Source organism: Callithrix jacchus, chromosome 16 (genome assembly GCF_049354715.1).
Source record: "Callithrix jacchus isolate 240 chromosome 16, calJac240_pri, whole genome shotgun sequence".
Lineage (NCBI taxonomy): Eukaryota > Metazoa > Chordata > Mammalia > Primates > Cebidae > Callithrix > Callithrix jacchus.
In genome coordinates this window covers 16,649,440-16,673,772 of record NC_133517.1, presented here as the reverse complement: position 1 = coordinate 16,673,772, position 24,333 = coordinate 16,649,440, and the positions used below count along the sequence as shown (strand labels likewise).

General features: G+C 38.8%; 1 protein-coding gene across 1 annotated transcript in view; it reads right to left on the bottom strand.

Annotated features, from left to right (window-relative positions):
* The window catches only part of RAB2A (RAB2A, member RAS oncogene family), a 90,471-nt gene that overhangs the window by 53,374 nt on the left and 12,764 nt on the right, over window positions 1–24,333 (bottom strand). The window contains exon 2 of the mRNA XM_002758937.7: window positions 2,780–2,851. Within this exon, the coding sequence (XP_002758983.1) occupies window positions 2,780–2,851 (72 nt within the window). The remainder of the gene's footprint in view (window positions 1–2,779; window positions 2,852–24,333) is intronic.

The window sequence follows — 24,333 nt, the reverse complement described above, 5'->3', positions numbered from 1 at the left end:
TCCCAGTGCCCGCCATTAGCAAACCTAGTGTGAAGCCAGCTGGTAGTTTATATGGGTTACAGTTTTCCAAACAACTCTCAGGTCTACTCCTTCGTCTCTCCCCACAAGTATAGCCTATAGCAGAGGTGTCCGATCTTTTGGCTTCTCTGGGCAACACTGGACGAAGAGGAACTGTCTTGGGCCACACATAAAATACACTAACACTGACAGCTGATGAGATTTTTTTTAAAAAAAGAAGAAAACAAAAAAGAAATCTCATGTTTTAAGAAAATTTACAAATTTGTGTTAGGCCTCATTGTAAACTGTCCTGGGCTGCATGCAGGCTGTGGGTTGGACAAGCTTGGCCTATGCCAACTTCCGACAACAGGCCCAGATCCATCCACTCTACTTGGTGTGTCATACTAACTTATTTACATGCAAGACTCAAGGAAAAGGAAGAACACTGTTGTTTAGTATTCTATACTGAAAACTATTGTTTTGCTAGTTGTCTTAGAACTGAGTCATGCCTAAAAAGTTGACTAGTTTCAAACCTATTAAGCAAAGAGCAAATCCTATGGAGGGGTAGGGAAGAGAGCTCATTAAAGTTAAACGGGCGTGCACAGTGGCTAACACCTGTAATCCCAGCACTTTGGGAGGCCAAGGCCAGTAGACTGCCTGAGCCCAGGAGTTTGAGATCAGCCTGAGCAACATGGCAAAACCCTATCTCTACCAAAAATACAAAAAATTAGCCAGGTGTGGTAGTGCACGCCTGTAGACCCAGCTACCTGGGAGGCTGAGGTGGGAAGATCACATGGGACAGATTTTGTGGCTGCAGTGAGCAGGGATTATAGCACTGCACTCCTAGTCTACAAAACAAGACCCTATCTCAAAAAAACAAAGAAAATGTTAAAACAAAGTTATCAGGACCAGCATGAAAACAATATTACTAGCTTGAAACAATATTACCTGTTTTACCCATAATTATTGTATACACTTAAAACTATCAAAATTAGAATAGAAAATTGATAGTCTTAATGACAGTAGTTGCTAACAAAAGATTTCAATATATCCACAAAGTATTATACCTGTAGCTTGGTTGAAAACTATTAATTAATAATTTGATTCATGAGCTCTATCTTTGATTTGGTATTTTAAAAACACAGGGCATAAGGATCAACATGCTACAAATGGTAAGTTAATAATGTCAACAGAAAATAAGCAGTTAGTGTCTAAACAGATTCATTAAACAGTCTGTTGTAAAGAATGACTATATTTCCAATTATCTTTTTTCTTCATATTGGACTAATTTCTAGTTGTTTATTGGCTATAGCCACAGAAGAATAATCTAGCTAGATTCTTCAGCTTTCAGAATATCAATATAATTTTTAAACAAGAACCCTAAATAGTAAGATTACCTAAAGTTTTCAGCTTTTCACTCATCTTAATTTTTTTCCTTTGCATATTAATAAAATGGACGTATTGTTGTACCAGAGTGAGCACAGAAAATCAATACCAGGACAAAAGTATGCCAAATTGCAGGGTCTTTATTGCCGGCGGCCATGGAGGACTCACGTCTCTCCAACCCGTGGCCCCGAAAGGGGGGTTTAAAGACCTTTTATGCTCATAAACCACCTCCTGGGCAGGGGTGGAGGTGAGGGGCTTTGGACATATCGAGGGCCAGGGGACTTTGGACATTCCGATTGTCACTTAAGTCGTTCACAGAAGTCAAGATAAGCATTAGTTTACACATTGCCTGGGGAGGTTGGAAATTACAGACCTTAGTTACTTACTACAAGTCGCAGGGGCCAAGATGGCGAGGGTTTGGACTGCTTGCCTGTCACATTAGGGTTACAGAGGTATGGTTGAGGTATGCGGTTTATGGGTCTTTTAACACTATTTTAAATAAGAGCAGATAATATTTGTTGACTATTCTTACCAGTAACTATTTCATTTACTCTTTACAACTGAAGAAAATACAAAATGCCCAGTGGTACTTTTTCTCAGTTAACAATTATGAAAGTCTAGAGCACTTTCCACATTGCCAGGCACTTTAATGCTTTACATTTATTAACTCCCTTACTGCTCACAACAACTTTATGTGATTGGTACTATTGCTATTCTCACTAAACAGAAAGAGAAACTGAGACATGAAATGGGGAAGTGGCTTTCACAGCAAGTTAGAAGCAGAGACTTGATTCAACTTCCAAAGCTGATTCAAAGTTTCTGCTCTTACCATGATGGGATACTGTATCTTAATTGTTTCATTGTTAACTACAACTGAAATCTTAAAAACTAAGGTCTTTCAGCATGCTACCCACTTTTACAAAGTTGGGTAATATTTATTTTTACTATACATTATGTTTTAAAAAGTGACAGAGCTGGCCCAGCGCGGTGGCTCACGCCTGTAATCCCAGCACTTTGGGAAGCGGATCACAAGGTCAAGAGTTTGAGACCAGCCTGGCCAACATGGTGAAACCCCATCTCTACTAAAAATATAAAAATTGCTGGGCATGTGGTGGCGGGTCCCTGTAATCCCAGCTACTTGGGAAGCTGAGGCAGGATAATCACTTGAACCTGGGAGGCGGAGGGTGCAGTGAGAGATTGTGCCACTGCACTCTAGTCTGTGTGACAGAGCAAGACTCCGACTCCCCCCCCCAAAAAAAGTGACAGACTAAACTACATACCAATAAATCCAGTTTCACTGATTTTAACATCATCACTAATAGAATGGACTTTCTAGTGTTTTCCACTTAAACTATCCAAAACTTTTAATGCTTCTCATCCTTTTTATAAAACTTACCAATAGTAAGGTCATGCACTGGCTGAAACCTCTTGTCTGTAAACTGTAGCAATAAGCATGATTTACCAACACCTGAAAGTTAAAAAAATACAGGTAAGTGACAACATTCACAGAAATTAAGATACTTTACAAAAAGCACATGGAAAGGAGGCAGACAGGGTTTCTGGCACACTGGGAATAATCTACCATGATTTCCTCAGTACTCTAATTTCTTGCAAAATAAAAGGAATGATGATTTAGGTGGAAGTTGTAAACCAATCTAAAGTACTTTTTCACCCTTTCTTACTCGTTTAATATTTCCATGCGAAAAATAAAGGTAGCAGCTAAACTTGTAGAAGACAACTAACCAGGTCTTCCTGGTAGCCTCTACTACAGTACTATTTTTGTGCACTTTTGTTTTTTGTTTAACTGTAGATCTCATGTCTAAGAGCTACGTTTCTGGGAAAAGCTCCTTACTGTTTTCTTGCTAATTCATTTCATAAGCAAATGTAATCTGAATTGCATTCCCTCACTCTACGAAAACTGACCCCATTAAGGTCATGAATAATTTCCACATTTCCAAATTCAAAGGAAAATTTTCTATATTCATCCTATTTGCCTTCTAAGGAAAACTTGATACTGAACACCATACCCACTTTTTACTCATTTTCAATTTCAAGTCCTCTAAGAAACATTTCCTCATCCTCACACTAGACAATGGCTGCTTAATTGATAGCATCCTGCACTTCTACAAAACACTAAAGACAGTCACCATTCATTCATTCAATCATTCACTCAGTCTTTACTGAATGCTAAATATTCACTGCACTAGGACTTGAAAATACAGTAGTGCTGAAAACCAACATGGTTCCTGTGTATGGGGCTCACAGTCTAGTACGAGTGGAGAAATTAAACAAAATGAATACTGAAATAATATACTATATATGAATAATCTGAAATAATTATGACTCATTTGAAAGAAAATAAAGTGCTATGAGAAAGGGTAACAAACTTGGTGTTGTGGCTCATGCCTGTAATCCCAGCACTTTGGGAGGCCAAGGTAGGCCTTGAGCCCAGGAATTCAAGACCACCATGGGCAACAATAGAGAGACAGTGTCTTTTAAAACAAAAAGACCAAAACAACACCCAAAAAGATGGATGTGGTGGTACGCATCTGTAGTTCCAGTCTATTTGAGAAGCAGAGGTGGGAAGATAGTCTGAGTCCACGAGTTCAAGGCTACTATGATTACACCACTGCCCTCAAGCCAGCGTAACAGTGAGACTCTGTCTCAAATAACAATAAATGAGACTTAAGTTAAACAAAAGGGATGGAGAAAATCTTTGTTTTTGTTTTGAGAAAGTGTTTTGCTCTGTCACACAGGCTGAAGTGCAATGGCATGATTTTGTCTCACTGCAACCTCTGCCTCCCAGGTTCAGGCAATTCTCCTGCCTCAGCGTCCCAAGTAGCTGAGATTACAGGCACACACCAGCAGGCCTGGTTAATTTTTGTATTTTTAGGAGAGATGTGGTTTCACTATGTTGGCCAGGCTGGTCTCAAACTCTTGATCTCAGGTGAACCATCCCCCTCAGCCTTTTACCAAAGTGCTGGGATTACAGGAGTGAGCCACCATGCCTGGCCAGGATGGAGAAAATTTTTCTGAAGAAATGACAGTGAAAAAAAACTGGAATTTCAAAACATGTGATCTTATAATTTTCTTCTTTGTTATATTACAAAAGGCCCAGTCAAACTCATTTTATCCAATTTTTAACTCTTTTGAACAGACTTTCAGGTGTAGGACAGAAGACAAAAGAACAGTTTTTCTAAGTTAAAAGAGTTGGTTACCAAGCATACCAAAGGAATTTGCTCTATGTCCAAAACCTAGCATAAAAGAAAAATTATCTTTTAAAAGGTGTGGAAGTTGAAAATAGGTAATTGAGATACACATCTTCAGTTATTTAACATCCCCAATTTTTCCACATGGTATAGAAAAAATATATATAGTTAGAAATCTCAAGTTTTCTTGTGGGACTTCAAGAATCATCTAAGAGTTTGGTAATCATTTAAATAAGAGAAGAACCAGAAAACCCTTTCCCACCTCACAAGAGAATATGTATCACTCTAGTAATACTAACCTCATTCTGACTAAGTGCTGGCTAAATACTTTCAGGATTCCATATTCTTTTTTTTTTTTAAAGAGGTAGGGTCTCATTATGTTGCCCAGGTTGGCCACAAACTCTTGAGCTCAAGAGATCCTACCACCTTAGCCTCTCAAGTAGCTGGGACTATAGGCATATGTCACTACACTTAGTTTCCATGTTCTTAAAACATTTTTTTTAAATTTTTAATTGACATATAATTGTGCTTATTTATGGGGCAGTGATATTTCCATACATGTATACAATGTATAATGATCAAATCAGGGTAATTAGCATATCTGTTCACCTCAGACATTTATCATTTTATGTCTGTTGGTAACATTCAAAAATCCTCTCTTAACAGCTATTTGAAAACAAACAATAGGTTATTATAGTCACCCTATAGTACTATAGGACAGGATAACGTATTCCTGCTATAATTTTGTACCTGTTACCCAACCACTCCCTGTCCTCACCTTTCCCCTACCCTTCCCAGCCTCTAATACCCACAATCTACTCTGCCTTTATGAGCTCAACTTTTTAAGCTATTACTTATTGTGGATATGAACATGCAGTATTTACTTTTCTGTACCTGCCTTATTTCACTTTACATAATGTCCTCCAGTCTCATCCATGTTGCCACAAATGACAGGATTTCATCGTTTTTTATGGCTGAAACAGTATCCATTGTGTATATTTACCACATTTTCATTTTCGTTATCCGTTCATCTACTGGTGGACACTTAGGCTGATACTACATCTTGGCTATTATGAATGGTGCTGCAACAAACATGGGAGTGCAGATATGAATGCTACGTTGGTATAATGATTTATTTTCCTTTACATAAATACCCAGTAGTGGGATTGATGGATCATACGATAGTTTTATTTTTAGTTCTTGGAGGAATCTTGATACTGTTTCTCCTGGTGACTACAATTTAAATTCCCACCAACAATGTATAAGAATTCTCTTTCGGTCCGGCGCAGTGGCTCACGCCTGTAATCCCAGCACTTTGAAAGGCCGAGGCAGGTGGATCACGAGATCAAGAGATCGAGACCATCCTGGTCAACATGGTGAAACCCCGTCTCTACTAAAAATACAAAAAATTAGCTGGGCACGGTGGCGCATGCCTGTAATCCCAGCTACTCAGGAGGCTGAGGCAGGAGAACTGCCTGAACCCAGGAGGTGGAGGTTGCGGTGAGCCGAGATCGCGCCATTGCACTTCAGCCTGGGTAATAAGAGCGAAACTCCGTCTCAAAAAAGAATTCTCTTTCCTCTGAATCATCACCAGCATGTTATTTTTTGTCTTTCTGGTAACAGTCATTCCAACTAAGATGAGATGTTATCTCACTGTGGTTTTGGTTTGCATTTCCCTGGTGATTAGTGATGCTGAACATTTTTTTGTATACTTGATGGCCATTCGTGCGTCTTCTTTTGAGAAATGTCTGTTCAGATCCTTTGCTCATTTTTAAATTACATTATTTTTGTTGTTACTGTTGAGTTCCTTATATATTCTGGATATGAATCCCTGGTAAGATAAATAGTTTGCAAATATTGTATCCCATTCTAAAAGTCGTATCTTCACACTATTGTTCCCTTTGCTGTGAAGGATTTTAGTTTGATATCCCATTGCCTATTTTTGCTTTTGTTGCCTTTTTGTTTGCTTTTTGTGTTTTTGAAGCCTTATTCATAATATCTTTGCCTAGACCAATGTCCTGAAGCATTTTCCCAATATTTTCTTCTGTGATATAGCTAGCCTAGAGTTAGAACCTGTACAATGCCATTTTATAAAGGACAAAACTGTTTCCATTCTCCTCACAATGACTGCTAACCTTGGCTTCTGTAAACTGCTGAGTTTACAGGGAAAGCTGCATGCCTTCTCTTATCTGTAACTATCAGAATTGCTGGCCTTTGTTTACCGGTACTGACCAGAATAAGCACCCCCAGATAATTCCATCCTGGCACCAAGCAACTGAAAAATCTGTGGACCCCACACCTGTCCAAATAATGTTTAAACTAATGTTTATCTTAACTTCTGCAAACCTCTTAAGTGACAATCAGAATGACAAAAGTCCCCTGGCCCTTGGAATGTCTGGAGCCCCCTCAGCCTCGTCTCAGCCTAGGAGGTGATTTACAGTCTTTCATCCCCATCTCCGCTCCTCACCCCCACTCCCAAGGTGGTTTTGTGGGTATAAAAAGGTCTTGTCACCCTTCTTTCTGTGCCACGGGTTGGAGAGACGTGAGTCCTCTGTGGTTGCTGGCAATAAACCCTGCAATTTGGCATACTTTTGTCCTGGTGTTGACTTTCTGTGCTCAGTCCGATACAACACTTCTAGTGGTTTTATAGTTTTGGGTCTAGTTTTGAAAGACCAAAATCTTTCACCCACTTTGAGCTGATTTTTGTATATGGTGAGAGACAGGGATCTAATTTATTTCTACTTATGGCTATCCAGTTTTCCCAGCACAGTTTATTGAAGATAAATACATTTGTGCCTATAAACTATATCTATATAATATATCAGCCTACAATCTCCTTAAAAATAATCTCTTCTGGCTTTGTCAGACTACGATTACTATCTCCTTGATGTGTTAATTCTATGACAACCAACTCCTCTTCTTCCATGTAACCCTGAAAATACTGTAAGGTCTTCCCTACCACTCTCCACTCTAACTTTCATTACTTTTCACTTGAGAGGACTAATCCAGTCCCGTGGCCTCAACCTACTTCTATAAATTAGCCAGTGATTATCAAATCCATCTCTAGCCACCACCTTAACTTCACTCCAATTATTTCCAACTGCCTACTAAACAGTCACACTTCAATACCTTCATCTCTGAAACTCAAACTTCCAGAGCCAAATTCATTCTTTTTCATTCTCTTGTTCATCATCCTCCCAATCAACCTGTGATTCACCCTACCCATGATACAACAGACCAAAACTCAGCTCTGCTTCAGTAATTCCTAATCTCTGGAATTGTTTCCCAATGGTTCACACTTCAAAGAAACTTGGAATCATCCTTAATTACTCCTCTCCTTTCATCATCCAGCTCTAATGGCTCATCAATCTCATCAATTCTCTCTGAAAGTCTTCATAAATTCCATGCTCTACCTTTCTCTGAATTATTAGTGCTCTAGTTCTAGTTCTCACCAGGAACCAAATCTTTCTGCCTTCAGCCTTTCTAATCTATTTTACAAACCACTGTGGAAATATTTGCTAAAGTGCAAACACAATTAACTCACTCTCATGTTATATTAACTAAAATATAAAAATTCAAGCTCTTCAAAATAGTACACAAGGTCCTTTCGAGCTGAAAATTATTAGTCTAACAGATTAATACTATGACAGCATAGTCTAAAGACTCTATAGTTAACAACAAACCATCTCTTGTCCCTTGAAATGGTATCATATTGTTTGCAGGTACCTTTTACGAAGAAACCTTTCACTCCCTGGCAAATTTAAATTAATGCTTTAAGACTCAACTCAAGGCTTCAGACACCTGCTTTGGTAGAATATTCCTGTTCCAAAAATCTACCAATCCTCAAGCAGAACTAATAGTTTAGCCCCCACAATCACATATGCCAATGAATCAATCAATTTTAGCCTTGGGCTCCCATAATACTTTACATATGCCTCAAAACCCTGATTAGAATCCCAGCTCTGTCACTTATTAGCTTTAACACAGGGTACTTGCCCTTCTTGAGCTTCAGAATCCTCACCTATAAAATGGAGGAAATCTCTACATCTCAATGAATTGTTATAAGCAGCAAATGAAATATACAGATATAAAATGAACCCTGTACAGTACTGGTTACCTGAGTGTGTCTAGTTTATAACAATTATTTGAGCTGTACACCAGGACATATGCATTTTTCTGCATGCATAATATATTTCAATAAAAATGAAACCAAAATGATGGTCTTTGATGCATCAGTTTGGCTAGGCCCTACCCTAGTTATTCAGTCAAACACTAACTCAGGTGTTGCTGTAAAGGTATCACACACGTAATAAAAATCCACAGTTGACTGACTTTCTAAAAGTGCAAAAAGGACTTCCCAGAGAGAAGAAATAATTCCACCTGTGGTCAGCAACTTTAGCCACACCTGTGGATTACAGCCTGTCCTGACGATTTCAGACTTCCTTGTTCAGCCCCCACAATCACATAAACCAAATAAGTCAATCAATTTCAATCTCAACCCCCATCTCTATTTGCATAATCACATGCACACATATATCCTACTTGTGCTGCTTCTCTAGTTGGACACTGACTTTTTCCCCCCTTTTTCTTTTTTCAACCCTATCTTACCATCTCACATACTGACTCTTACAGACAACCATCACCACTCAAAAAGCACAGTGTGGAGAACAAGAAAATCCTCAAATAAAGCTATTATTCTTATTAATTGTATCATGCTTTATAGGCTCTCCCATAACAGAATGTGACCCTCAAGTCACATAGTACATGAGCTCTATTAGGACAGCAAGCCTCTGTCTGTCCTCATACCTTTCTTACTATAAAACTTGTCTAAGTTGTTGATTAATAACAGAAAGAAAATTTGCACATACAGCTAATGCTGAATTTTCCTCACTACCTCTAGAAGACGGGAGGGCTTTAACCAACTGTGTAACTTTGCATTTATCATTTCCTCTTTTTGGAAGTAATTTTACTATATGTACAGAGAATCAGATAATTGAGCCTGACAATCATTAAGTTTCTTTCTAACTCTACTAATTGGCCCTGGTGATTTATTACTTAGAGCTTTAAAGTTTTAATAATGTTTTCTTCTCACAGATAAATTTAAAGTTAACATCTGAGTATCTGTTTAAATTGAAATGGAAAACAATAAATCTATCATGTCACAATGTATAGTAATATGAAGATAACATAGAGGATTTATTTTCCCACAACTTGGGAGGCTGAGGCAGGAGGATCACTTGAGGCCAGGAGTTCTTTACCAGCTTAGGCAACATAGTGAGATCCCATTGGTATAAAAAAATTTAAAAATCAGCCCAGGTGCAGTGGCTCATGCCTGTAATCCCAGCACTTTGGGAGGCCAAAAGTCCTGAGGTCAGAAGTCCGAGACCAGCCTGGCCAACATAGAGAAACCCCATGTCTACTAAAAATACAAAAATTAGCTGGGCACAGTGGCACGCACCTGTAATTGCAGCTACTCGGGAGGCTGAGGCATGAGAATCGCTTAAACCTGGGAAGTAGAGGCTGCAGTGAGCCAAGATAGCACCGCTGTACTCCAGCCTGTGCGACACAGTGAGACTCCGTATCAAAAAAAAAAAAAAAATTAGCAAGGTGTGGTGGCACATGCCTGTAGTCCTAGCTACTCAGGAGGCTAAGGAAGGAGGATTGCTTGAGCTCAAGAGTTTGAGGTTGCAGTGAACTATAACTGAGCCAGTGTGCCCCAGCCTGAGTGACAAGCAAGACCCTATCTCTAAAATAAAAATAGTAAAAGATCAAAATCTGAAGTTTCTACGAAATGAGCGTTACTCTGCACCACTGTAAAGCTGAAAAATGGCTAAGTCAAACCATCAAAAGACAGAAACCATCTGTAGTTACCTTTTTAGTGCCTTAGTTTCCTAATCAATAAGAAGTAGGTTAAAAACACCTATCTCATAAGGTAATTGAGAACATTAAATAAGCTAATCCATTCTAAGTCTTAAAACAGTACCGGGCACATAGTAAAGTTTCAAAAAAGAATTCAACAAATGTTTGTTGCTATCAATAATAAACCATAATTGCTATGTCTATTTATACTTTAAACTCCCTAAAAGCATGAACCACACTTTTAGGGAGTTTAAAGTATAAATAGGCATAGCAATAGTGGTTTATTATCTATTCATTTTCGGCATTAGCCACATGGATCTCCAGTGCAAAGACAAAGGCTTACAAACTTGTGGAATGGGAAGAAAAAGACTATAAACTTGTTTTTTTTCCCAAGATGTATGCACAAATGTGTATGTGGATACAGGAGAGGGAGAGAGAGAAACACATCAGTTGCAGGGTGTTAAATGGTATGGTAAAAAGAAAAAGCAGAGCAGGGCAACGATGTAGGACCTGAAATGCTGGGGTCGGGGAAGGAGGACCGTGTGTTATTAAACCAGGTAGTCTCTCATTGAGAAGGTGAGATTTAAGTGCAAGTTTAAAATGAGGTGAGGAAATAGGCCAGTGGATCACTGAGAGAGGAGTATTAGTTAAGAAGAAAAATTCTGAGGTGGCACATTTTGGAGAAACTGCAATGAGGCCAATGTGGCTAAAGCACTGGAAGCAGGGAGAGCCATGTCCCTAGGAACTAGGATATAAGAATGACAGCAGCCTAATCACATAGAACCTAAAGAACTTTTTAAGTTTATTGAGATAAAATAGGGGATTCACTGGAGAGTTTTCAGCAGAGGAGTAATATAACTTTACTTAAATTCTAAAAGGCCTACTGGCTGCTACAATGAGAATAAACCTATATGTAGAAGCAGATAAGAGCAGAGGCAAAGAGCCAGGTATGGTGGCTCATGCCCTCCCTAGCACTTTGGGAGGCCAAGGCAGGCGGACTGCTTGAGCCCAGGACTTTGAGACCAGCCTGGACTACATGGTGAAACCCTGTTTCTACAAAACAAATACAAAAACCTTAGCCAGGCATGGTGGTGAGCACTTTATTCCCAGCTACTTGGGGAGCTGAGGTGGGAGGATCGCTTGAACTTGGAAGGTGGAGGTTACAGTGAGCCAAGATCACACCACTGTATTCCAGCCTGGATAATGGAGTGAGACCCTGTCTCAAAAAACAAAACGAAACAAACAAACAAACAAAAAACAAGAACCAGTAAGGAGCTTTCTCAATGAAGCAAGAAATGGTGACTTGGACAGGGTGGTTATACTCAGGGTAGTTCAAAGTAACCAAGGCAGAGCCAAGAGAATATGTTGACAACATGAATATGAATTTTTTGAGCAACAGAATTATGTTAAAAATGACTCCAATGTTTTTGCCTGATCAAAGAGAACGTTCAGTGAGACAGGAGATGTAGGTAAAGCAGATTGAGAGTGGACAGATCATCAGTTCTAGTTTGGTTATTTTGAGTTGACATTTCTATTACTCATCTAAGAGACAAAGGTGAGTAGGCAACTGGATATGTGAGTACAGATTTTAGGAAAGACGTTCAGGATGGAGATAAGCCACGTGTAAAGAGGAATCAGCAAAATGAAGACAGAGACACAGCCCATGTTTGTTTTTTAATCACAGAATTAAACAGAATGAAAACAAAAAAGAATTTTGAGTAAAGGCTGACAAATTCCCCAAATCTTTTTTGTTATTGTTACTACTTTTCCAATAGAAATGGAAAAAATAAAATAAAAAGCAACTATCTAGTCTTTTAAAAAAATTTATGCTGGGATCTCTGATAAAAACCCAATTTGAAATGGGGGGAAAAACTGTCTCTTGCCAATGACTTTCATTCTGAACCAAGAACAAGGCCTGTGCACATCCTCTCCCTTTCTCTCCATGTAGACAGACATTCCACATTACCGATATCGTCCTTTGCCATTCCACGTGAAGTAGCTTCTACTTCCAATCATTTTCTATCCATTAGTAGTTTTCAATCTACACCAAAAAAAAAAAACAAAACACAGAAACCCAAAAAACAAAAAGCAACCAAAACTGAGGCTGAGGCCTCACACCTCCAGAGATTCTGACTGAAGTGTCAGCACTGTGTAGTGGTTAAAAGCACTGCCTGGGTGATCTTGGATAAACCACTTGGCCTTTGCATGCATCATCAAAACGAGGATAAGAACAATATGTACTTCACAACAAGAGTTGTGAGAATTAAACAGTTAACGTATATAAAGCACTGAGAACGCATAGGAAGCACTATGTAATAACTTACCGGTATTACCACTGAATTAAACAAAGACAAAAATCCAACATGGATCACTCCTTCACTTGACACTTCCTCTAGATGTCCATGTAGTTTATCCTTTCTTTACATCCTAGAGAGTACTATATTCCTTTACAATTCAAAACGAGATCTCATCCTTTTCTCCTGCTTTGGAGATCTAGCAACTCCTTTTTCTTGCATCTTTATTGCCTGCTTCTCCCTGGAAATCTTTTGACACATGCATTCAAGTCTCCCATCTTCGAACACACTCAAGAGAAGGTTGGTCAAGTCTTGTACATCAAATTCTCTCAGCTATGACAAGTAGGAAATATCACTAACTGAAATCCTAAACCTGACAGAAGGTTTGAGAGGCTTAAGAAAAAAAGTCCAACACAAAGAATTACCGAGACTTTGGAGAGCACCTGTCCAGATGACAAAGGTTTTTTATTTGTTTTCCTCAACAAACAGAAAGCCATGGGCACCCTCCAGCCTCTTCTAGTATTTTTCTGGATGTGATCTTTCCCTTAATGGACTTCCAGAAGACTTTACCTCTGAAATGACAGTTATTATGTACTAACTTTTATCTTCCACTACAGTTATTTAAATGCCTGTTTTAACAACATTTATAAACAAAGTTCCTTCAGGGCAAGATCTGTATTCCTATTCATCTTTTTATCCTCCAAAGCACCTAGAATGATCCATTCCACTAGTATTCATAAAATATTTGTTTAATGAATAAAAAGCACATGTGCAAAATATTGTCTTTTAAGGCCTTGTGTGGGTATCTTGGATATACACAGATCATTACCTGTAATTAATACAAATCACTACACTTATTAATACTGCTATTAGAGTTGCTACATGAAGTCACCTTATGCTTCTCCTTTACTCAGGGTCGGAGTCACTTTCCCTCAGTAGGACAGCATTGTGAGAGCTGAATATTTAAATACCAAGTCAATGGTATAACAATTACAAGCAGTACTCATTAAAAATGCAGACTCCTGGCCAGGTATGATGGCTCACACCTGTAACCCCAGTGTTTTGGGACCGCAAGACAGGAGGACTGATTGCTTGAGCCCAGGAGTTTGTGACCAGCCTGGGCAGCATGGAGCCTCTACAAAAAATAAGCTGGTTGGTGGTGCATGGCAGTAGTCTCAGCTACTTGGATGGTGATGTGGGAGTATCACCTGAGGAGGCTGAGGCGTTACTGTCCCACTGCACTACAGCCCAGGTGACACTATGAAACCCTGTCTCAAAAAAAAAAAGCAGATTCCTGAAGCCCCACCCCAGAGATTTAGTATGTCTTTGGTGGGACCCAGGAATCTAATTAAGTCCGCTGGTCATTTTAAGGCAAAGAGCCTTCTCCACAGGAACTATAAGTAGGTGTCAGGCCTTCTTTAGGTTCCTCTTGGCTCATGCTTTCCTTTTTTTGATGTTCTTGACAGTTTGAGGAGTACTGATCAGGTATTTTGTAACATGCCCTGTGTTGACATATGTCTTTTTTCCCCCATGATTAGATTGAGATTATAAGTGTTTGGGAGGAAGATGACAGAGAAAGAATACCATTTTCATTACATCATATCAAGGGTACATACTATCAATGTGACTGATTACTGTTGACTTTAACCTTCATAACCTGGCTGAAGTAGTTTGTCAGGCTTCTCCACTGCAAAGAATCTTTCCCCCTCTTTTCCATACCGTATTCTTGGGAAGGAAGTTACTATATACACAGCCCACACTAGCAAAGCTGACTTCTGCTCCAAAGTTTTCACATATGGAAAAGTTATTTTCCCCATTGTGTCCTATATAATGTCATCTCTCAGCACCATATCCAATCCTCTGCCCTTCCATATTGTTTTAATATTTCGTGTGTATACATTACTTTTATATTTAACAAAAAAAAAAAAATGGGCTGAACCTGATGGCTCATGGTCTGTAATCCCAGGACCTTGGGAGGCTGAGACAGGCAGATCATTTGAGGTCAGAAGTTCCAGACCAGCCTGGTCAACATGGTGAAACCCCATCTCTACTAAAAATGCCAAAAAATGAGCCAGGCGTGGTGGCATGCACCTGCAATCCCAGCTTATTGGGAGGCTGAGGCACAGGAATCGCTTGAACCTGGGAGGCGAAAGTTGCAGTGAGCCAAGATCACGCCACTGCTCTTCAGCCTGAGTAACACAGCAAGACTCTGTCTCAAAAAAAAAAAAAGAAAAAGAAAGCAAGAAAACAAGCCTGCATTTGAAGTATACACTTTTAGAAATGGAAAATGATCTCCATTTTTAACACTTTTCACATCCAATATCCTTCACTAACTCCTGATAATTCCAGCTCTCATCTGTAACCCCCTTTTTATTTTCATTACCACTGCCTTAGATAAGGGCCCTTAGGAACCTCTTCTCTGGATCATCTTAATTACCATCTAACTATATATCCGCACCCTTCTAACTGATCCTACATATGACCACACCAGAAATGAATGAGAAAAAGAGAATGGATGAGACAGAAGGATTACATTTAACATCTAGTATGTCTATGTCACTATATTAAAATATGAATATATGCTGTATTTGGTTTTAAAATTAATTATAATTCTAGTTGTGTAATATTCCTTTTAAAAATTTCAATGCATTCCACTGTCCAGAATAGAGTTCAAACTCTACCTTAACCTGTCACATGTACTTCCCTAGGTCCATCATGTTTAATGGATTTATTTTCCAGCCTTATTTCTCATAATAGCCTGACACAGGGTCCATACTAAAGTTAAACTGGGCTGTTCATATCAAGGACAATATATAGAAGGTGTGGAACTTAGCAAATGTACAGTAAGTGAGAACTACCTTCCTGTTTACTCCTATTTTTATATTTTGATTTTTTACCATTTCTACTTATCAGAACCAACTCAAATGTTATTGTACCCTATGATTTTCCAAGAAGGAGGAAAAAGGCATTCCCTCTCTTACACAATGCCATACTTTCTTCCAGTTCCTCAATCAGAGGCTTTATCATATTCTATCCCGCAGATAGACTGTAAACCCCTTAAGGGCAAGGACACATCAAATCTACTTTTTTTTATATATAGACAGGATTTCACCATGTTGGTCAGGCTGGTCTTGAACTCCCGACCTCAGGTGATCTGCCCGCCTTGGCCTCCAAAGTGTTTGGATTACAGGTGTGAGCCACTATGCCCAGCCAAATCTACTTTTTAAATCCTTCACAATTGTATTTAGTCCTGTGTTTTATATTTGATGAACTAATGCCTTCTTCATTTAAAAGTATATGACAATTTAAGAAATAATAAATATTTATTGGACTAGCTTTGAATCCTGTGTTTGACACTGATAGATAAAGTTGTTTCAGGTTTCTAGGCCTTGTTTGGTTATTTGTGTAATGATAATTATACTACATCTTATTCATTGGCTAGTGTTAGAAATAAAAGAGAGAATCCATCTACACTTCCTTTTTCTTCCCAATACCTAGACAAGCTCACTTTATCTGCTAAGGCCAAAATATACATATATACTTGATTAAGCACTTATCACATGGCACTTTTATCATCAGTTTATACATCTAGCTTCACTCCTCAGCAGTAATATTCGCCTTTTTGTATTTTGAAAACAACCTTGCACAGTGGACTGGCTTGAAAGCAGACGCTCAGTGAATGAATTAACGCATCTCATGCTCACTGGAAAGATCACAAAGTGATTGACTATTCTATCAAACAACTCTAGTCTACATTTCAAAGAAAAAAACTAAAAACTTCTAAAAAACTTTTTGTTCAACAGTGGATTTTTTCAGATGGAAAAAGATGCTAGAGAATGAAAGTGTGACTACATTAAGTTAGAATTGTATCTGCATTATCTGCCCCTAATTTAAGTGTTGTTTTTCTTTGAAAAGGTAGTGAGTATACTCATGTGCCAGTTATCAACTGACTGCCTCCTAGCTCCAAATCCACCCTTCACTGTCCTTCAGTGAGACTGATACCTTGCTACCTTGGTAGGGCACAGGGCATGACAGCTTCATCAGCACTCAGCACCTCTCTACGGCAGCACTCCTTCAGGTTGCCTCTCATGGAGTTCTCAGGCCACACACACACCATGGAAGGCTTCCCTGAACATGAAGAGGGCAGCTTTTCAGTCCACCTCAGCCCCTTAGTTAACTTCTCTGACATTCAGTAGGCCTCAGCCATGCCCCCTGCAATGAGGTCTGAATGTCAGATCTGCTCCTTTCCTCCATGGTCTGCATTGCCTTAGAGGTAGTGACTATTACCTTATCTGCTGTTGTTACTATGGTCTTCAGAGTTCTCTCTACCTCTTGACCAATTCCCCCATTACTCTAATTCTGTGTTATAGTTAAGAATTCTTTATATTAGACTTTCTTTGTTCAAATTCCTGTGTAGTTTCTATTTCCTAATTGAACTCCAAATGATACAACTTACATGAATAATATATCCTTCATTAGATAAGTCAAATTTAATTTGGTAAAGTTGAGGGTATTTGAATATAGGTAGAGTTTAAATTTTCTTAGAAAGACACAGTTTGTCTTTAAGTGCAGTATTTTTACAAATACAAAGCTAGATATGATTTAAATCTTTAAAAACTAGAAAATAAAATAGAGCATTTGATAATTTTATTAGGAAATAAGTTACAGAGGTATTAAACCTAATATCAAGTAAGAATGTGGCAAAAATGGCACTCCTATTCCTTTCAACTCATGGAACTCTCCCCACTAGTTTGTCTTAACAGTGGAAAATGGCTAGAACATTTCAGAAAAATCAGGAAGAATAAAACTGAGCTATATGGCCAGGCACGGGGACTCCAGCACTGGAAGGCTGAGGCGGGAGGATTGCTTGAGGCCAGGAGTTTGAGACCAATCTGGTCAACACAGTGAGATCCTGCCTCTAGAAAAAAACAAAAAATTAGCCAGCTGTGGTGGTGTGTACCTATAGACCCAACTACTCAGGAGGCTGAGGCGGAAGAACTGCTTGAGCCAGGAACGTCAAGGCTGCAGTGAGTCATGATCATGCCACTATACTCCCACTGGGCAACAGAGTGAGACCCTGTCTCAAAATAAATAAGTAAAATAAAAAGGAAAACAGTTATAAATGTCTCTTAGAATTGTATGATGTCAGTTTTGTTTGAACTAGAGACGTCCTCTGATGTTTTTTAGACAGTAAGCCATAACTAGTTAGGTCACAAAACCAATTTAGTGGATTGGAACTAGCATTAAATTGGAACTAGCATTGGGCTGGGCACGGTGGATCATGCCTGTAATCCCAGCACTTTGGAAAGCCGAGGCAGGTAGATCACCTGAGGTCAGGAGTACAAGACCAGCCTGACCAATATGGTGAAACTCTATCTCTACTAAAAATACAAAACTTAGCCGGGCGTCGTAGCATGCACCTGTAGTCCCAGATGCTGGGGAGGCAGAGACAGAAGAATTGCTTAAACCCGGGAGGCAGAGGTTGCAGTGAGCCGAGATTGTGTCACTGCACGCCAGCCTGGGCAAGAGAGTGAAACTCTGAAAATCATCTGAGGTTAGGAGTTCAAGACCAGTCTGACCAACATAGTGAAAAAACCCTATTAAAAATACAAAATTAGCTGGGCATTGTGGCACATGCCTGTAATCCCAGTTACCTGGGAGGCTGAGGCACAAGAATTGCTTGAACCCAGGAGGCAGAGGTTGCTGTGAGCTGAGTTTGTGCCACTGCACTCAGGCCCGGGCAACAAGAACAAAATTCCATTTCTCAAAATAATAATAATAATAATAATTAGAACAAAATAGCAAATATGTTACAGGATTAGAATAAGCACTTGGAAATTTTTGTTTTAGAGATATATATGCATTTACACACATGAACCCTAGATTGCAATGTAAAATATACCTTATACTGTGGCTTATAAAAAACAAACCTAAAAATTATTGTGTAGTATCTAATCCGACTCATATACAACAAAAGATCTCATCCACATTTCTGCTAATACTGATGGTAATATAAATAAACTAGGAAGAATCTGGAATACTTCTATTCTCTTTTAATCAATATTTACAAGGACAGAGATCAAAGGGAAAATCTGATTGAATCATTTGTTGGCAATTTAACATAAATAATAAGAGGCATAGTGAAACTCAAAATCAAGTTTTTTGATTCTAAATCATATTTTCTTTCCCCACTGTGCCACTCAACCTCTTGAATTTGTTCTTTCTCAGATACATACTGCTATTTGTAATCAACATCTTTGCTAACTAGAAAGAATACCATCTCACTTTCCAGATACCAATACTAGGGATCAAAGGAACATTCTACAAGGGAAATGACTCTGACACTGCAGAAATTTGACAGACAGATATTTTTTTAAAAGAATACTATTTCCACTATGCTGACTTTATCCCAAATAATAAAGTGCTCCAATTAAGTCACATAGATAAATCAGGTATCTTAACACACTTTAATCTATTGTCCTAATCCTTTCGTAATTAAAAATTCCAAATGAGAACTGCAGTATTTCAGAAATATATTTCAATAGTCATTTGACAACTTTTTCATGATGGTATAGATCAAACTGGATGTAAATGTAAAATATAATTATGTAATAAATTTACCGTACATGATCTCTAAGTTGTATAATATAAATGGTTTGTATCAAAGTCAAAGGTTGTAAGCAGAAAAACTATTTCATGCAATTGACAGATTAGTAATAACCAAAGAAATAATGTATTAACAGTAACAAAATCAAACTGCTAAATTCTCAAACACTAGGCATCAGTTAAGATACACAGTGTTGGAGTTAGCCTGTTGAATTGTAAGTATCTGAAATATATACCAAGGTCAAAATTAAATATTCTTTCTAAATTGATACTTTCAATGGAAGGTAATTTGGCAATACCTACCAAAATGCAAAATGTGAAAATACCAGTTGACCCAGAAATTTTACTTCTTGCACAAATGCACAAGAAGGGTAAGAGCAACACTATCTATAACGATATTCATCAAAGCAGGTGTAGGTGGACATTTGCTATTTCTAGCTACCTAGCATCAGAGTACTCTTCTTCAAGCTCCCTAGCAGCTACACTCTTCTTCGAGCTCTCTAGCAGCTAAGGCAGGAAGACATGTGTCCTAGACTGAGCCAATCAGATACTCCTATCTAGAACTTAGAATCTTGAAAAAGTACTGCAATATCAAGGACCATCAAGAGACAATACGTGGTGGCTACAGCAGAGATGAGAGAGCGGTGGAGGCCAATGGTATGCATCCAGCATCTTCTCCAGCAGGCTGTATTGACAACAGGAGTTTGGCTGTGCCTTGCCTACCTTCATTTTGCCCATTTTCAAACTTGATTTTATTGCTTTCCTGTCTGTGAACTGTCCAATCTTTCCAATAAAATCTTCTGTTTATATTAACCAGAGTTGGCTTCTGTTATTTGCTACCACAGACCTAGACTAACAGAATGAGAAACTGATAAATTGTGGTTCAGCTATATGAGGGTTTTTAAAAAACAAGAGAGATTTATATGTGGTGATATGAAAAGACACTCAGGATTTACCCTCCAGTGAAAAAAAAACAACTTGTAGAACAGTAGTGATTGTATAACTCTACTGGTAGAACTGGGACACATGTACACATACACAGGCTTACAGAGGTAGAGAAAATTTCTGGAAGGATGTAAGCCACTGTCTACCATGCTTGCTTACATACCTAAGGTGTAAAGAGGAACTTATATCAACACTATATAAGCAGTACTTTTACTGGCCTCATCCAACTACCTCCGTAGTGACACTGTGTTTAAATAATCAGTAAAACTTCCAGTGTGACCAATATAGCTACTTTAAATGTTGATCTGATAAGAAAATTACAAGAAAGCCTGCAAGTGAAATAATGCACTGTGAAACAGAAAAATTTGATTTCCTTCTCCTCCCTGCCCTTGAAAGTCTCTGAAGAATACTACTCAGCAGTACTTTTGAGTAAGACTTATCCATGGCTAAGGCTGAAAATTTACAGATTCACACTTAAATCCAACATGATTTTTCTATTTCTCCTACAAATTCTCCAAGAATAAAACTTTAAGCCAGAAAGGATGGGGGTAAAGGCCTAGCAAGAAAAAAATAGGTGAAATGGTGAATGAGGCTTATTATTGTACAAATATCTGAGTTTAGGGTAGAAATGTGCCCCACTTAGAGAAGAGGGAAGGGAATAAGACTCCCTCTTTGAAGGCGTCCAGAGAGTTAAGCAACTCCTTAAACTACAACACACAATGCTCTTCACAGTATGGTCCCAAGATTCCTTACTCTTAATTATCACATCCCTTTCCCCCAGTGACAAAAACCCTTTACTGCCACATTTTGCACAGCACTCCTGGTCTATAAAGTCATTAAACCTTCTTGGCAAAATAAGTGTGAGGAGCTCAGCTCAGTACTTCTCACACAATTAATATAAAGATAGGGAAAAAGCACAAACTGAGTCTACTGATTAGGTGGACAATTATTCAAACAAGTTAGACTAAGTCTGAACCTATCATCTGACTTTTCATTTGTTATTTATTTTTTATTTTGAAGAGAATGGAACCTTACTATATTGCCCAGGCTGGAGGGCAGTGGTTATTCACAGGCGTGATTATGGTACACTGCAGTCTTGAACTCCTAGCCTCAAGCAATCCTCCTGCCTCAGCCTCCCTAGTAGCTAGGGACTACAGGCACATGCCACCACGTCTGGTTATTGATTTTTCATTTGGAAAATGGGGTTAATAGCTACCTACTAAGATTACTGTGAGAACATATATAAATGTCACAACAGAATACTCAGCATACAGTAAGCAGGTACTCAATAAAGATTTACTGACAGTCTGAAATGTTATAAGCCATTCATTCCACAGTTATAAAGAACCCTGTCCACATACCTTCAGTACTTCTATACATACTTTTATTACATTTTCTCGTAGTTATTGTGGCAAATTGGTCTTCCCTGTAGGGTAGGACAACCTTCATTTGAGACAGAGTCTTGCTCTGTCACCCAGGCTGGAGGGTAGTCGTGTGATCCTGGCTCACCGCAACCTCTGCCTCCTGGGTTCAAGCGATTCTCCTGCCCCAGCCTCCTGAGTAGCTGGAATTACAGGCACCCACCAATATGCCCAGCTAATTTTTGTACTTTAGTAGAGACAGGGTTTCACTATGTTGGCCAGGCTGGCCTTGAACTCCTGATCGTAAGCAATCCACCCGCCTTGGCCTCCCAAAGTGCTGGGATTACAGGTGTGAGCCACCATGCCCAGCTCACAATAGTATCTTAAATGTCTTTAAGAAGAAAAAAAAAAATCAAGTGCAAATCTCTATCCTTTGAATAAACTCCATCTTCCAAGCCTTCATATGTGTCAGTCAAACTCCTACTCCAGTGCAAATTAACTTACCAGTGAACAAGCTCTTTCTATTTTATGAAGAGTCCAACTGTACGTCTTCTACTCATGGTTCTGGTATGAGTCCCCTCTTTCATATGTCAGTCACCTAAGTATCTGAAAATCATTATTATACTCTCCTTTAAGTCTTCTTTTTTTAGGTTAAAACGGTTCAGTTACCCAACCATTCCTAAAATGTCATGAATGTTACAGCCTTCATACCAATGTTACTGGTCTCCTGAGCACAGATTCCAGTTTGTAGATATCCCTTTAAAATGAGAGTTTCAGAACTAAATTGCAGTTGAGGCCTGACAGGGTAGAACCTGCCTTATCTGTACATTATATTTTTACTGATCTAGCATCACATTTATTCTTTTGTTTGCTTTATTACTTACGTGACTCATATGAATCAAGTAATGTAAAACTAAGTTTTTAGACATGTGGATATTGAACCAGCTGACCTCCATTTTGTATTTGTATGGTTATTTTACTAGCAAACACTGGGTTTTAACCTCATTTTTATTTAAATCAATTTTGCTAAAATTTAGCCAATCATTCTGCCTACCAAGGTCATTTTAGATTCTGTGAGTTAAAATCTAAATTACATAGTAACTCCTTCAACCAAATTGGACTGTGTCCAAGTTGTTGCTAATAACAGAAGTTAAAAATCCAGGACTGCACATAGCAGCATGCTCCTTCAGCTTGCTACATAGCAGCACTTAATGGATACAGTTCTTAAACCAACTAAAATCCAACTGGCTGGGTGCAGTGGCTCACGTCTGTAATCCCAGCACTTGGGGAGGCCAAGGTGGGCAGATTACTTGAGCCCTGGAATTTGAGGCCAACCTGGGCAACACAGTGAGACCTTGGTAGGTCTGTTTTACAAACAGAAAACTTGGGAATTTAAATTAATTATTCATGTACACTAATAAGTTAATGGCAGAAATCTTCTCTTCATGAAACTCTCTACTGGCCTACAAGAAGTAGGTGACTTATACATGCTTGGAAAATCTACCACATTGCTTCCTGTGCAGGACATGTGCCCATCTAAACTCAAAAGCCCATGGCAAGTAGGCAGGCATGCCTGTGATCTACACCTCGACCTTTATCTGTATGACTGAACCAAGGTGGTACTTGATAGTAGAAATAAACCCAAATGCATCCATGATTACAATACATATAAAAACATTAAATTCTCCTGTTAAAATACAGACTCTCAGATTCAAATTAAAAAAAAAAATAAAGAAATGGGCTACATTAAAAAATAGGCCTTTTTAAAAAAGGTGATACAGGGCCGGGCATGGTGGCTCATGCTACTTGGAAGGCTGAAGTGGGAGGATCACTTGAGCCCAGGAGTTGGAGACCAGCCTGGAAAACACGGCAAGACTCATTTCTATAGAAAATTTAAAAATTAGCCAGGTGAGGCCAGGCATAGTGGCTTATATCAGTAATCCCAGCACTTTGGGAGGTTGAGGTGGGCAGATCACGTAAGGTCAGGAGTTTGAGACCACCCTGGCCAATGCGGTGACACCCTTTCTCTACTAAAAATACAAAAAGTAGACAGGTATGTTGGCGTGTGCCTGTAATCCCAGCTACTCAAGAGGCTGAGGCAGAACTGCTTGAACTCAGAAGGCAAGAGGTTGCAGTGAGCCAACACTATGTCACTGCACTCCAGCCTGGGAGACAGAGCGAAACTCCCTCTCTAAAAAAAAAAAAATTAGCTGGGTGTGGTAGCCTGTGCCTGTGACCTCAGCTAATCCAGAGGTTAAGATGGGAGGATCCCTTGAGCCTAAGAGGCAGAGGCTGAAGTGAGCCAGGACAGTGCTATTGCACTCCAGCATGGGTGACAGAGCAAGAACTTGTCTCAAAAAAAAAGGTGACACAGAACCAAAATAAGTCAACTGATTATTTTGGAGAGAGATTTAGACATGCTGGTAAAGCCAAAGGTGTATATACTTTCCACCCACAAATCTGCTGTAAGATATATTTCCAAAACTCTAGTATCCAGCTCAAAGAGGCAGGCATAAGAATTATCTATGTAGTATCATCTTTTACAACAAAACAAACAACTCCAAAATGTCCGATAGTGAAAGAATGGAGAAAAGTGTAGTACAAACAGAATGTAATCAAGCAATTAATATCAATAAAATAGAATAAAATGTATTAATAAAACCCTCAAAATAATGA